The sequence below is a fragment of the Sinocyclocheilus grahami genome, unplaced genomic scaffold (assembly GCF_001515645.1).
Source record: "Sinocyclocheilus grahami isolate Dianchi unplaced genomic scaffold, SAMN03320097.WGS_v1.1 scaffold381.1, whole genome shotgun sequence".
Classification (NCBI taxonomy): domain Eukaryota; kingdom Metazoa; phylum Chordata; class Actinopteri; order Cypriniformes; family Cyprinidae; genus Sinocyclocheilus; species Sinocyclocheilus grahami.
The window spans coordinates 429,773-445,466 of record NW_015505560.1 but is presented as its reverse complement, the minus strand read 5'-3'; the positions used below and the strand labels follow the sequence as shown (position 1 = coordinate 445,466).

Here is a 15,694-nt window from a genome sequence, read left to right as displayed (position 1 = left end):
ATTTTAATATACTTTAATTAAAATTGGGGATTTTTTAAAAGACACTGAAATTTGGAGTGTTATTTTAGTAACGGGATACTAGAATAGTTTTTATTAATATTTTGAATCAGTTTTTATTTTTAGATTTTCCATTTTTATTTTAATATATAATAATAATAATTAAAAAATATAATTTAAATAATATATAATATTAGTTAAAGTTTTAGTAATGTTATTTTACTATCGGGATAATATTATAATTTTTATTAATATTTTAAAAACGTTTTTGTATTTTTATGTTTTCACTTTAATTTTAAAAGTCTTTTTTTTTTATATGTCTATATCATTTTTATATTTTGTTATTTATTTTCAGTTCTAGTTATTTTAGTATCTGGATAATATTATAGTTTTTATTCATATTTAATCATTTATTCATATAAATATAAATTATTTATTTATATTATTAAATTAATATTTTGAAAATGTTTTTGTATTTTCACTTTCATTTGATTCAAGTTTGTCATTTTTTTATATGTCTATATCATTTTTATTATTTATTTTAACACACACTGAGGGACTTTTAACCATAAACGAGCCCAAAATCCACTGGGACTCTTATTCTGAAATGTCTCTGCTTTACTGCTTCCTGCTGCTCATTCAAAAGATGAAAGACATCAAATATGCATCTTACAACATATTATAATATACAAACCATGATGTAAATATTGTCAAATCAACAATGGTGCATCATAAGGGGTCGTTAGGCAGAAATGCGTGATATTAATTGATTGCCTCACATTTATTGAACTCAATCCTTTTAAAGTTTAATAATAACCTCACACACTATTATAGTTTTTATTAATATTTTGAAAAGGTTTTTGTATTTTTATATTTTTAGTTATAGTAATTTTGTTGTGTTTTTTGTTCAGTGTTATTTTAAAATCATTCAGTATTATTTTAATATCTAGACAATATTACAGTTTTTATTAATATTTTGATAAAGTTCTTGTATTTTTATGTTCTGTTTTCATTTGAATTTTAGTTCAAGGTTTAATAATTGTGTTGTTTTTGTTTAAACATTGTTTATTGTTATTTTAGAATTATAACAATTTTTATTAATATTTCTAAAGAGGTCTTGTATTTATATATTTTCTCTTTTCATTTTCAATTTTAGTTCGGGTTTTTCTAATTTAGTTTTGTGCTTTCGTCATTTTTATTAGCCACAGCTCAGTGTTATTTTAATATCAAGACAATATTATTTTTTATTAATATTTCGATAAAGTCCTTGTATTTTTATATTGTTTTCATTTGAATTTTAGTTCATTTTAATAATTTTGTCATTTTTATTAGCCACAGCTCAGTGTTATTTTACGATCAAGACACTATTATAGTTTGAATTAATATTTAATTATCTTTTATTTAATATACTATTTTAAAATTAATATATAAATTGTTTTTTTCAGTTTCATTTTAATTCATGTTGGTAATTTTATTTATTTATTTAAATTAGTTTTTATTATGTTTAATAATACTTATTTTAGCACATCAAGTAAACAATGAGAAAGTCTAATAATCCCTCGTCTCTCAGTGATAATACAGGCTGTGTGTGCTGCTATTAATGCGTGCTGAAGACTCCTGAAGCAGCTGCGAGCATCAGGTGGCTGCTGTAGGCGTCTCGCAGCTTCAGGTGACTGCAGGAAGGGTCCTTCAAGAACACGCGTCACAGCACCCATCCTCCTCCTCCTCCTCCTCCTCACAGGTGAAGATGAAGAGGAGCACGCATGAAGCCGCTCCCACCAGAACCAGACGTGCAGCTCCTCCGCTTTGGGTTTCTTCTGCTCTTTGTCTGATAACAGAAGCAAGTGAAACAAAATAAGTACAAATAATAAGGAAAAAAGTATCAGTATCTTTTATTATTATTGTTATAAAGATCATTTTGTGCTTTTTGGCTGATAACAGAAGCAAATAAAAAATAATAAGAAAAAAGCAGCAGATGGACTCAGTGGACTCAGGGACTCAGTGACTCAGTGGACTCGGTGACTCAGGGACTCAGTGACTCAGTGGACTCGGTGACTCAGGGACTCAGTGACTCAGTGGACTCGGTGACTCAGGGACTCAGTGACTCAGTGGACTCGGTGACTCAGGGACTCAGTGACTCAGTGGACTCGGTGACTCAGGGACTCAGTGACTCAGTGGACTCGGTGACTCAGGGACTCAGTGACTCAGTGGACTCGGTGACTCAGGGACTCAGTGACTCAGTGGACTCGGTGACTCAGGGACTCAGTGACTCAGTGGACTCGGTGACTCAGGGACTCAGTGACTCAGTGGACTCGGTGACTCAGGGACTCAGTGACTCAGTGGACTCGGTGACTCAGGGACTCAGTGACTCAGTGGACTCGGTGACTCAGGGACTCAGTGACTCAGTGGACTCGGTGACTCAGGGACTCAGTGACTCAGTGGACTCGGTGACTCAGGGACTCAGTGACTCAGTGGACTCAGTGGACTCAGTGACTCAGGGACTCAGGGACTCAGGGACTCAGTGACTCAGTGGACTCAGTGACTCAGTGAACTCAGTGAACTCAGTGACTCAGTGGACTCAGTGACTCAGTGAACTCAGTGACTCAGTGACTCAGGGACTCAGTGGACTCAGTGACTCAGTGGACTCAGTGACTCAGTGGACTCAGTGAATCAGTGACTCAGGGACTCAGTGAATCAGTGGACTCAGTGACTCAGTGAATCAGTGACTCAGTGAATCAGTGGACTCAGTGAATCAGTGACTCAGTGACTCAGTGAATCAGTGGACTCAGTGACTCAGTGAATCAGTGACTCAGGGACTCAGTGACTCAGTGACTCAGTGGACGGGTTTCGGATCGACCGCGCCGCGCTCAGCTGCTCTCCGTGAACAAGCGTCACCTCACCGGCCAAAAACATGTCCAAACTGGAGCAGATCCTTATCCTAGATCCCCCCATCGACCTGAGGTTCAGAGGTAAGTGAGGAGCGCGGACGGTCGCCGTGTTTCGGTGAAGTGTAAGCGGGTTAGTGCAGGCAGGGAGCGCGGGCCGCGCCGGATCCCCGAGCTCGAGTGACTGACAGGCGGCCGCTCCTGTTCGCGAGTTCCCGGCACACGGCACGCCGCTCACCGGCGGACCCGAGGCGAAGCGGACCGGGTGTCGGTTGGGCTTTGATCGGCACGGCTGGTTAGCACTGCCAGGTCATTTGAACATGGTAAAATAGAAATGAAGGTGTCCGGTGCTTACGTGGATGCGTTTCAGTTAAGAAACAAACCTTTACAATAAAGTCCCGTGACAGTAGCATGGCATTATATTGTACTATGGTATATCTATGGTACTTTCAAAACGTTTAGCAAGTAAATTCACAGATTTTTGGACATGTACCATGGTACTACCTCACGGAGAAGTGAATGCATGTCATTGCCATGCTATAAATCAAAGTACCATCGGTTTAGCATCTGATACAATCACTAATCATGCTACTATCACCGTGCTTGATTATGTAAGAGTATATTATATATATATGTCTGTATGCTGCTGCCCTGATTTAAGCACATGCACAGAGATATTACCATGGTATTCTTTCAAGTCTGTTAGAGCAGATGTTTTCATGAAAAAAAATAATAATGCAATCGACCCCCAGATTTATTTATAATATTATAAACCCATTGTGCGAGTTTCCTTTCATCCTAAAACTATTTAAAAGGTTTCTTGTGTAAATACACAATCTATATCTAAAATATTATTTGGAAGTACTTTTTATCCTTTATATGTATTCATTTATATTTATAACACTATTTTATTCTTTTAAATGACTGCTATAGTACTGCATTTGTTTACTTATTTTAATATATTTTTACTTATGTTAATCTAATGTTGTAATTTTACATTTAAAGTTGTATTAATAATTGTATCTTTTTTTATTATTATTTATTTATTAAAGTACTGTATTTACTCTTTTATTTACGTATTTATTTTAATATAATTTTACTTATTTTAGTCATATTTTAAATTTATTTTAATAATAATTTTAACTTTATTTTTTATTAATTTATTTGTTAAAGCACTGTAATTATTTAGTGTTTACTCTTTATTTATATATTTATTTTAGTCTAATTTTTAATTTATTATTTATTTTAATTGCATTTTTTAAAACTTATTTGTTTGTTTATTTCCGTGCACTCCCTTGCATCCCCCAGTTTACAAAACCCTGCTTTTGAGCACCATATAAATATTATTGTGCATGCATTTCAGCTGATGCATCACTGTACTACACTGAAGTAGTGTTTGTAAGGGTGTGATTACCTAATACTGCCAGCTGACTGCTTTTCTCATCTGATTGCCTTTAAGATAGTACTATGGTACAGTGATGGTACTGGGAGGTAATACCGTGGTGCTTTGATATATACCATAGACCATACCATGGTATTCTGAAGTACTTCAAATCTGAAGATGTGAGCGATTCATGCATTACAGCAGGAACTACACGATTACTAAACATGCATGGTTTAAGTAAAGGAGGTGTAAAACCTGATGATTTTACCTGCGTGTTTGAGGAGTCTTCTTTAATAGCGTAGGATGCTCTGTGATGCTTTTGGGAGCCTCTATAGGAATAGGAGCAGATTCTGCAGGACGCCTCCCTCGGCTCACTGCTTTGTTTTTGTCGTCACACAGAAGCAGGAGTTTGTGGTTTGAGTGTGTTGTGAAACGAGTATTGGGATATTCAGGTGATGTCGACACGACCAATAAAGCAGCTTTTATCAGGCTTAGGGTTAGATATGGAGTATGTTGTTTGAAACTCTGTTTTTCCAAACTTTGGTGCATTTCTTTGCGAAAGCCGTTTTCGTGTGTGCATCCTTAAAAAGGACTAGTGAATCATGTTTATGGTTTGGTGACGTCATGAGATTTTGAAGAGTTTTGTAGCTTTCTCTTTATATGATTTTAAAATACTTTGTTTACACTTGTTCAAATGTTTGTGGTCGGTAAAGTTTTTGAAACAGTCTCTTCTGCTCAGCAAGGCTGCATTTATTTGATCAAAAATACAGTAAAAATAGTGAAATATTATTATAATGTAAAACAGCTGTTTTCTATGTGAATATTTTAGAAAATGAATGCTATATACTTCCAGGAGCGGCGATGTGAAAGGCTTTATTTTTCTGCTCTCTGGATGTTCAGGAGTTTTCGTAGCATCTCTGTACCTGAGATAAAGGGTCTGGATTGACCGTTCAAGATCTTAATCATGTTTTTTGGGCAAGTTCTCCTGACAGTAAGTGCAGCATGAGATGATGATTAGCAACAGATCTTTACTGATTCGTCGCTGCTGTACGGTGATTTCAGAAGTAGTGTTTCATTACAGTACTGTTTAAGAAATAAATTCTGTGATTCTGTAATAATGTATATTATCACAGCCTCAAACGTTGCATCCAGTCAAATCCCTAATGCGCTTTCATGTCGTCCTGAGCGGCTGCAGACGAGCAAGAGGCTTGTGTTGATGTTCTGATGGGTTTGTAACCCAATAAATAAACGAGGAGCCCTGAGCTAAATACAGCTGCCATCAGCCGCCTGTTTCTGTCCATCTCTGCACTCAAGGTTTGCTTTAGTTTCAGTAAACTTTAATATCACGGTGGCATGCCACCATAACAATTCAGTTAAAATTGATTTTTACCTTTTATGAGCATTTTTAGCTTTATTAGGCCAATTTTTGTCTAACCTAATTAAATGTATGCATGTCAAATTCTTATATTTAATCAATAACTTCAAATAGTAAGACACTATAGGGCTGTTACCAATCAAATTAAATCAGTATCAACTAGGGATGTAACGATTAACCGCGAGCCGGTTGTAATACATATGTAATAAAGTAGTTCTTGGTTCTAAATTCTTAAAGTTTACTTGGTCTGCAATTTGTCCAATCATTTCAGCACACCTTTTATCGTTGTCATCATTTGTGTCCACTCCGTTTTTCTTATGTAGGGTAATAAGCGGACCAAACTTCACAAAGGCTGTCTCTTCTTTAGCAATATAATACACAATATAAACTTTTAGTTTCAGCTGTCGTCTTTTTTCTTCTTCAGAGAGCAGCACCTGCTTTCTTACAGGTGCATGGCTGCCGATCCTTTGTTTTCTCGTGCTATGTACGCATCTCTGCAGAGTGCATGCCTCCGCGATTTACCGTGTTTTTGTACTGTATCTCGTTTAAAATGAGGGTTGCCGCTAACAAAGGCCGAGTTGCGCGTTTGTTTCTGTCCTCTGCAGTAGAGACCTGCACTCCCAAGACCCAACGCAACAGGGTGTGGCGCGGGACAACTCTTGATGGGCGAGCGCGGGAGCGGGCGAGAAGAGACCCGTGTGTGCGCGGGATGCGGGAGAATAAAATGATTCGCGGGACTCCCGCAAAATAGAAATGATCTAAATATAAAGTGTCTAAAACATATAAATTATTTCTCTGTTGTACAAAAGCAAAAAGAACAACTAATATTAACATTAAAATGATTGATATGCGCAAGCTAGGCATAGTTTTTAAAGGGTAGCGCAATGTAGCCAATCACAGACTCAGCTGTTTTTTTTCCTAGAACACAGTTAGAATCTACTCACCACAGTGCTGAAATTACGTGCTCACGAATCCTCTCATTTTAACACATGAAGTGTAGACACTGTGAAAGATTCATTGTGCATACATTTATTGTGATAACAGAGCTTTATGAGATCTTGATTATCTGAGATGTCAGCTTTTAGTGATAATAAAGGACGCGCTGCTGGCACTCTGCCATGCCAAACCATGCACGCAGCAGCCCACGCTTGCTTTTCTGTTAAAAATAACAGTGGTTTGTGAATGTTGATGCTTAGCCTAAATAACAAATATTTTATCAGGAGTGTTTATGCTGGGATGTTGTGGAGCTTAGGAGATGTTACAGAACCATTTCATGTGCATTTCTTCGATGTACTGAAAAAGTCTATATAGATTACTTTTATGCGGGACAAAACATGAATGTTGCGAGCGGGACCAGATAAGACATTTCTGCGGGCGCGGGACAGAATCTTGCGGGAGCGGAGGTCTCTACTCTGCAGTACTTGCAGTACATTAAGTTGTCCTCAAAAATGAGGCATGGGAATGTTTTCTGCCACTGTGGCTCAGTGGCGGCTCGTGGGCTTTAAAATAGAGGAGGCACACTAATTGTATCGGTCTGGGATCCCTGCCTATTATTATTATTATTATTTGCTTAACCACTTTAAAATGGCTTTTTGGTTGCTTTTAGTCAGAAAACGTAAAGAAAACGACATGCATACAGCAAGATAATATAATTTCCCTTACCTGGCCCATCACTTGAAGCAACATCCATCCCTTCTTAAAAGTCTGTTAAAAGAGAGCTGCCTGTTGCACCATTTAATGTAGCCTATATCCAGCTTAGGCTGTTTTCCCTAAATTTGTATATATACTGTTTGAATGACAACTTAGTAAATCTGTTGGAGATCAAATATTCAATATCGCTACTCATCATAAGTACTGTTGGTTTATTATCAGCGCAGCGTGAGACGTTCAAACTAATATCACGTAAGTTACGTCTCTGTGATGATTGGTTGATATCAGAAGGAGGCTAGCCTCCTCGGCGAGGTTTCTTTTCTCAACACTCCTCAGCGCTGAAAGTGAACACTCGATGCTGATTGGCTCATTTTTGTTACCAGCGGAGGCACGAGAGCTCAGCGCGCCCCCGGCCTCCCCCTCCCCTTCTCTAGCATTAGCGGTTGTGATTACATCAGCAGATTCGGCACATTCGCGATCGAAAAGCGGCGCTTTCATGTTATGGTATTACAACTGTGAAATTACAAACCAAAAATACACATTCTGAGACATGAACTGAAATGAATTGTGAATTTTATTAACATTAAATCGTCCTCCTCCCATTTTCACCTCATAATTATGGGGAAGCTGTGCCTCCCCCGACGAGCCGCCACTGCTGTGGATTAAAATTGTATTTCCTACCAGCAGTGGAGGATGATCCGTTATCGCCGCTTGGTCCCTCTTTTACGTTTTCGTCGCCCTCCTCTTCAATATCCTCCTCAGGATCGACTGTTTCTGTCATGCTCTGTCTTATGAAATAATGACTAATTGGCTTCATAATTCATGTATGTTCCGTGTCTATCTCTCACTATGCGTTACTGCGTTTACCTCACGTTTTTTTTTTTAATGTGGCGCCTGCACGCATTTGGATCACGTGAGTTTTTTTCTGAGACCGCGTTATTAGTGTTTTATCTGCTTTTTTTTTTTTTTTTGTAAAAAAAATATAATATGTGGCGCCTGCACGCATTTGGATCACGTGAGTTTTTTTCTGAGACCGCGTTATTAGTGTTTTATCTGCTTTTTTTTTTTTTTTGGTAAAAAATATATAATTATTCGCACATCTATTTTTAGTCGCAAATGCGAGTGAAATGCTCGCACTGTCGAGCCCTGGCTTTGTTTACAGCGGTAACCAAGGAAACACTGTATCATTGCTGATCATGAGCGCAGCTGCTTTGTTTACAGCGGTAACCAAGGAAACACTGTATCATTGCTGATCATGAGCGCAGCTGCTTTGTTTACAGCGGTAACCAAGGAAACACTGTATCATTGCTGATCATGAGCGCAGCTGCTTTGTTTAGATTAGATTTCTCTCCATACAGTGAAACTCATATGATTCCCTCCGATGCTCTCTAATGTTATCTGATGGGATCCGCGTTCTCGTGTCTCTCACAACAATGCCTTCTTCTCACAAGTCCAGCAGAACTTAATTTCCAAGGCCGAGCATCTGGTGTTCAGTACCGTGTTTACAAAAATACACCCATTCCTGCGCTTGATCCCGCAGGACTCCTCTAATCCACTAATATGCGGCGTGCACGGTCATAAGATCCTGGCTTTGAGCGTAATTGCACATCATCTCGTTGCATCTGCTCCAGAAGGCCATCGGAAGAGCTGAAGCGGGATCCGATTGTGAGATGCTGCTGCTGCTGCTGCTGCTGCTTGGTGTACCGAACTGTCCTGTTTGCTGCTGTTTGAATGAGCATTTTCTAGAGATGCACCGAAATTAAAATTCTTGGCCGAAGCCGAACAAAATGAAACACTGGGCCGAGTACGGAACACAGTTTTTCTATTTCTTTCCCCATGTATTTTGACCATTTTTTTCACCATTGCTTAAACGAAATAGCCAAAATGTGCTTTTTACCGTTTTGTCTTGCTTTACAAAGTAAAAATCAATTACAAAACAACAATTTAAAAATATTTTAAAAAATTTAAAATTCTAGCAGACACTATACCAACAAAGCACAATTTAACTTAAAATTAATAAGCTACTAAAATAATATTTTTGGCCATCATACCCCGTTCTTGAATCAGTTATGTATTTTTACTGTACAATTAAAAGCATGCTTGCTGCGCAGAAGAGACTTCTTTTAAAACATTAGAAAATATTACAGACCCCAATCTGAACACAATGTGTGAATGTTATAATAAATGTGTTAACAGAGCTCTTATCATTATTATTGTCTTGAATTTTATTTTACAGAACAACAGTAAAATTACAACAACACTAACATTTATGAATTTTACCTGTTCTAAGTAGATTAAACCAGCGGTCGACCGATATCTTAGAGAGCAGGGTTTATGAATTATCACACCTTTACATGCTTTTATGCACAGCTGGCATTGTAGCATTGTGCTGTCAAAATAAAAGTCCCCCTTCCTGCAGCTTGAATGCTCTTATATTAGATTCCAGTCATTCATTAACCAACTTTATCAAGTGCATCATGGGATACTTTGTAACCAGTGGTGTATAAAGCTCTGCTAATGTTATATTGTGGGCGGGGCTTTCGAATATTGATTAATTAACCACAAATCATGTTGTGATTCCAGACGTTTCAAATAAAAAAGCTATTGGGGAAAAGTGATTTCACTTTTCTTGATTGTATGATTTTTTTTTAGCATTTTAATAGTTACATTTGTTTTAATATATTTATAACATGAATTATTAATAATAATATTTCATTGGTAAGATATTAATATTAGTGTTGGGAAATATGCTCCATATTTGCAGATTCAAGATATTATCGTGCTAATTTATTTATTTATTTATTCCAGATAGTGAACCGACTCCAAGGTTAATCTATCAACATTATATCTTTTTAGACACGTAGCATTTGGATGTCATGTCATAAAATATTCTTAATATGACTGAATTTGTGTTTAACATTGTAAGTTACTAATTATAATGCTTACATTTCCAAACAGCGAGCGAAGAACATTTAAATTATCAAAAAATTATCCGTTATAGCGATATATCAGTAATATAGTAAATCATGTTAAGATATTAGCAATATTAAATCATGAAATCAGTTTTCATTTTGTAAAGAAATTAATATTTTGGTATAATTCATAGTTGTGTTCAAAACTGATTTCTGGCATTTATTTATTCAGTCAAGTGTGTCCATATCTTGATTAGTATTGTAATATTCACTTTTTTTACAATTATTAACTGTTATAATAAATATATTAATATTAATTATTTAAAGTATTATTTATTTATTTAATTAATTTTTATTTATTTATGTATTTATTAATTTATTTTGCAACTCACCAGAATCACGTGTGATTGGTTATAACATGCAAAACTGTAAAAACGCATAAAAAGAAATATGATGGAATAAATAAGCCCTAATATTAATTAGATAATTAAAACTGATTTCTGGCGTTTATTTATTCAGTCAAGTGTGTCCATATTTTGAGTAGTATTGCAATATTCACAGTTTTATTTTTTTGATTTTATTTTATAAATAAAATAAAATATTTTGCATTTTAATGAATTTAATTTACCCTAATTTTATTTAAATTAATTATATATTATTTTTTATTTATTATATATAATTATATATAATAAATAATAATATATATTATTTATTATAAATATTATTTTAATTAATTAATTTTATTATAATTTAAATTATTTCACAAACTGAGGAGGTTGAATCAAACCTGTTTTTATTTCTTGCATATTATGTTCATGTGTCATTTATTCTGCTCTGACACTGTCTGTGTTGTATCCTTCAAGCACACGGCAACTTTAACATCGTTTTCCGAACCTCCGTGCTCGTCACGTTTATGGGTCATATAATGTACCGTATGTTTTGCACAGAAGAAATCAGAACAGCTCAAGGGCCACAGCTTGCTCTTGTTGCTCGTTTTCTTGATTGGTGTAAGCATAAAGGTTGCATTTGTGCCACAGAATGCCTGTGTTGAGTTTCCCGGTGGATTGTGGGGAGTATATGGTGTGACGTTCGCTCGGTCATACGAGTCTCTTTAAACGACCCTCAAAAACAGTGCTGTTTGAAATGCCAGTAAATTGTGATTTTCATGGTGCTTTAGCAGTTAGGTGAATACAGTGGAGTCTTTTGTGTCTGTTTGAGAGAGGCTCTGAACGTGTTTGAATCTGTTCACCTCTGCCTTTGTTTGAAGTGCTGGCGTCTCGTCGTCTCTCGCTTTATTGTCTTTCTTTGACACACGAGCTATAGCTTGAAGGCCTGTCTGCATGTGATGGGTTTGAAAGGCGACCACAGTCTTTCTCAAACTATTTCACAAGCCTGTAGAGTCTGCTGATAATTCTACAGACGTCCACCACTGATCTTCTCAAGCCTCCAGAACATCTCACATCTTCTGAGGAGCCTTTATTTCTTCAGCTCTCAATCACTGCGTTATATGTTTAAAGCATTTCAGTCTCGTCTCATTATTACTGGAGATATAGTGTCTGCTGCACTGTTAGAAAGATCTCTTTTATTTATATTACAAGCAGCAGAATTTCATTATAAATATCAGCATCTGCAGCAAATTCATATTTTTGCTTCATATTCTCACTATATGAGCCATAAAAGCCAAATATGATACAAAACAAACACATATGCAGACTTTTTTTTTTTTGATTTTGCCTAAAGGTTCACTAGACCGTTCCATAAAAAAAAAAATATATATATATATATATATTAATTACAGGGTTAAGAAGTAGACATTTTTGTTTGTAAACGTTTTTATGAATAAACAGTCCTTTAAGTCATTTTAAAATCTATGAAAATTCTGAAAACCGGAACCGAAAATGCTTTGTAATATTTTATTAAATAATATAAAGTAATATTGTAAGACTTTTTTAATTTAACTAAATATTTTTTTAAATGATACTGAATTTAAAAAAATACAAGCCAATAAAATAATCACACTTTTATTGAAAGTAACACAATAAAATCGGACAGAAAATATATTAATATTAAATATCAATATATTGTTTTTATTCAGTTCTGTGCAACCGAATCAGATAGAACTGTTTTTTTTCTTGTTTAATTTTCCAAATAGTGTATAGGCTAGTTCTACGAAGCTATTATTATTATTATTAACAAGTTTACTACACAGAAATGTCCTGCCGGCGCTGTATTTTTGTGGACTTTAAGCATGAGTGAAATTTCGGTGCATCACTTCCGTGAATGCATCATATTATCATATCATATTTTCTCTTGAGGTTTCAGATCTTCTCACCGTGTTTTAACCAGATACTTCTGGTGTTTAATGCTTTTATGTGGACCAGGATTTTACCCAGAGCAACAGAAAGTGGATGATCTCCTGATGTGAAGTTCTCCTCTTCTCCTCTTCCTCAGGTCCTTTCACAGATGTCGTCACTGCTAACCTGAAGCTCAAGAATCCGTCAGAGAGGAAAGTATGTTTCAAAGTGAAGACCACAGCGCCGCGCAGATACTGCGTTCGGCCGAACAGCGGCATCATCGACCCCGGGGCCACGCTCACCATCTCAGGTCAGTCTCGTGTGTTTTTACTATTATCGCATTTAAAATATTCACTAATGTTTCTTATGTAAAACTTTTTGTGTGTAATTATGTGCAGATAAGTCACATTTTGCATGTTTATAGAAATGCTTGTACTCTCATGTTCAGTTTTGTGTTGATAATTGTCTTTATGTCTCAGTTATGCTGCAGCCGTTTGATTACGACCCCAATGAGAAGAGTAAACACAAGTTCATGGTACAGACCATCTTCGCCCCCGCAGCTGCTACAGACACAGAAGCCATGGTGAACCTCCTGTCACTTTCTATAATGCTGTGTGTGTGTGTGTGTGTGTGTGTGTGTGTGAATGAGTGAGTGAGTGAGTGAGAGAGAGAGAGTGAGTGAGTGTGTGTGTGAGAGTGCGAGTGTGTGTGAGAGAGTGTGTGCGAGTGTGAGGTGAGTGAGTGTGTGTAAGTGTGACAGTGACAGTGTGTGTGCGTGCGTGTGTGTGTGTGTGCGCGAGTGAGAGAGTGAGTGTGTGTGTGTGTGTGTGTGTGTGTGTGTGTGGAGCTGCTCAGTGCTGTAACTGCATGTTCACACCAGCAGATGGCAGCAAACACCCTGTTTAGCTCAGCGGTTTTAACCCTGTAACGCCTGACATATGAAATAATAGTCAGAAAAATCAGATTTTTTTTTTATTTTTTAAATTAAACAGTTTTTGAACATATATATACGATACAATATACTTTATTGTCCCCTTAGGGGACATTTTTCTTGGGCTTAGTGTATGCTGCATATACATATATAAATAAACAAAGCACATAAATCACACATTAAACATACTAAACAGGGGGGGCAAAGCATGCAGACAGTATATCAAAAGTCACAGTGCACATACAGACCATCTTCGCCCCCGCAGCCGCTACAGACACAGAAGCCATGGTGAACCTCCTGTCACTTTCTATAATGCTGTGTGTGTGTGTGTGTGTGTGTGTGTGTGTGTGTGTGAATGAGTGAGTGAGTGAGTGAGAGAGAGAGAGTGAGTGAGTGTGTGTGTGAGAGTGCGAGTGTGTGTGAGAGAGTGTGTGCGAGTGTGAGGTGAGTGAGTGTGTGTAAGTGTGACAGTGACAGTGTGTGTGCGTGCGTGTGTGTGTGTGTGCGCGAGTGAGAGAGTGAGTGTGTGTGTGTGTGTGTGTGTGTGTGTGTGTGGAGCTGCTCAGTGCTGTAACTGCATGTTCACACCAGCAGATGGCAGCAAACACCCTGTTTAGCTCAGCGGTTTTAACCCTGTAACGCCTGACATATGAAATAATAGTCAGAAAAATCAGATTTTTTTTTTATTTTTTAAATTAAACAGTTTTTGAACATATATATACGATACAATATACTTTATTGTCCCCTTAGGGGACATTTTTCTTGGGCTTAGTGTATGCTGCATATACATATATAAATAAACAAAGCACATAAATCACACATTAAACATACTAAACAGGGGGGGCAAAGCATGCAGACAGTATATCAAAAGTCACAGTGCACAACGGAACAACCACTATTACACAACTTCCTGACCCATAAAACCAGTAATAAATAACAATACCAGCAATAAATAAGAATAAAATAATGTAGGACACTGCACAGAGTTAAATGATGACTACTAACCAGAACCAAGTCACTGGCCATTGTCCTAAACATTCAACATTCTAATAGAAGCAGGCACAAAATAATTTTTAAACCGATTGAATCGACATTTGGGCGCTCTATACCTTCTTCCAGAAGCAGAAGCACGTACTCAGGGTGTAAGACGTGAGAAGGATCAGCTAGTATCCCTCTGTGCACAGACTGCTCAAATAATGTTTGGAGAGATGGATAGTCTTTGAGGTCCACGAGTTTCATGGCCATCCGGACAATCTGAGAAAGTCTGTTTTTTAATTGTACAGAGAGATTGCCATACCAAGCTTGGATCCCGTGCCTAATTAGACTCCCCAGAACAGCCTGGTAAAACAGTCATGATTTTTAACCATAAAGACGGATTCTCCTCAAAAAGTACAATCTTTGTTGAAGTTTGGCACATAAATTGTCAACATGAGTCTGCCACATAAACATGTTGTCAATATGAATGCCTAGGTACTTGTAGGAGCACACCTGTTTGATTTGAGTGTTGTAAATAACAGCAGGACTGTGGTCACCGACTGCTCTGGGGTCAAAAACAATCTCCTCTGTTTCTTTGACATTTAAAATCAATAAATTGGCATCACACCACTGTCCAAATTGTTTTATCTCGGAGTGCTAAAAAGATGAATCACCGTCTTTATACAGTAGACTCAAGATCGCTGTATCATCTGAGAATTTGAAGATATAATTCCCCGTGTGTGAGCTTACGCAGTCATTAGTGTAGAGTATAAAAAGCACAGGCGAGCTCACACAACCCTGAGGAGCACCTGTGTGCGTAATTTTTGGATATTGATCTTCACAACCTGAGTACGGCTGGTTAGGAAAGAGTAATACCATTTGATCAGGAAAGGGTTAACATATATGTATATAAGTGTGTGTGAGTGTGTGTTTGTGAGTGTGTGTGTGAGAGAGTGTGTGTGTGTACAGGTATATATGGTTTATGAGGACACAAATGTGTATAATGACATGGGTACTACAACGTAAACATGGTTTATGAGGACACTTCCTGTGTCCCCGTAAAACAAAAGGCTTAAAAAACATACAAAACGGTGTTTTATGAAATTCAAAAATTGCCAGCAGTCTCCTGTGAGGGGTAGGTTTAGGGGTAGGGTTGGTGTAGGGCAATAGAATATACGGTCTGTACAGTATAAAAACCATTACACCTATGGAGAGTCCCCATAAACCATAAAAACAAACCTGTGTGTGTGTGTGTGTGTGTGTGTGTGTGTGTGTGTGTGTGTGTGTGACC

At 37.0% G+C, this 15,694-nt stretch overlaps 1 protein-coding gene across 1 annotated transcript in view; it reads left to right on the top strand.

Moving 5' to 3' along the window:
• The first annotated feature begins 2,805 nt into the window (after window positions 1-2,805).
• The window catches only part of vapal (VAMP (vesicle-associated membrane protein)-associated protein A, like), a 24,576-nt gene continuing 11,687 nt past the window's right edge, over window positions 2,806-15,694 (top strand). Inside the window, exons 1-3 of the mRNA XM_016230985.1 lie at window positions 2,806-2,966; window positions 12,655-12,807; window positions 12,977-13,080. Coding sequence (XP_016086471.1) covers window positions 2,909-2,966; window positions 12,655-12,807; window positions 12,977-13,080 — 315 coding nt within the window. The 5' untranslated portion in view covers window positions 2,806-2,908. The remainder of the gene's footprint in view (window positions 2,967-12,654; window positions 12,808-12,976; window positions 13,081-15,694) is intronic.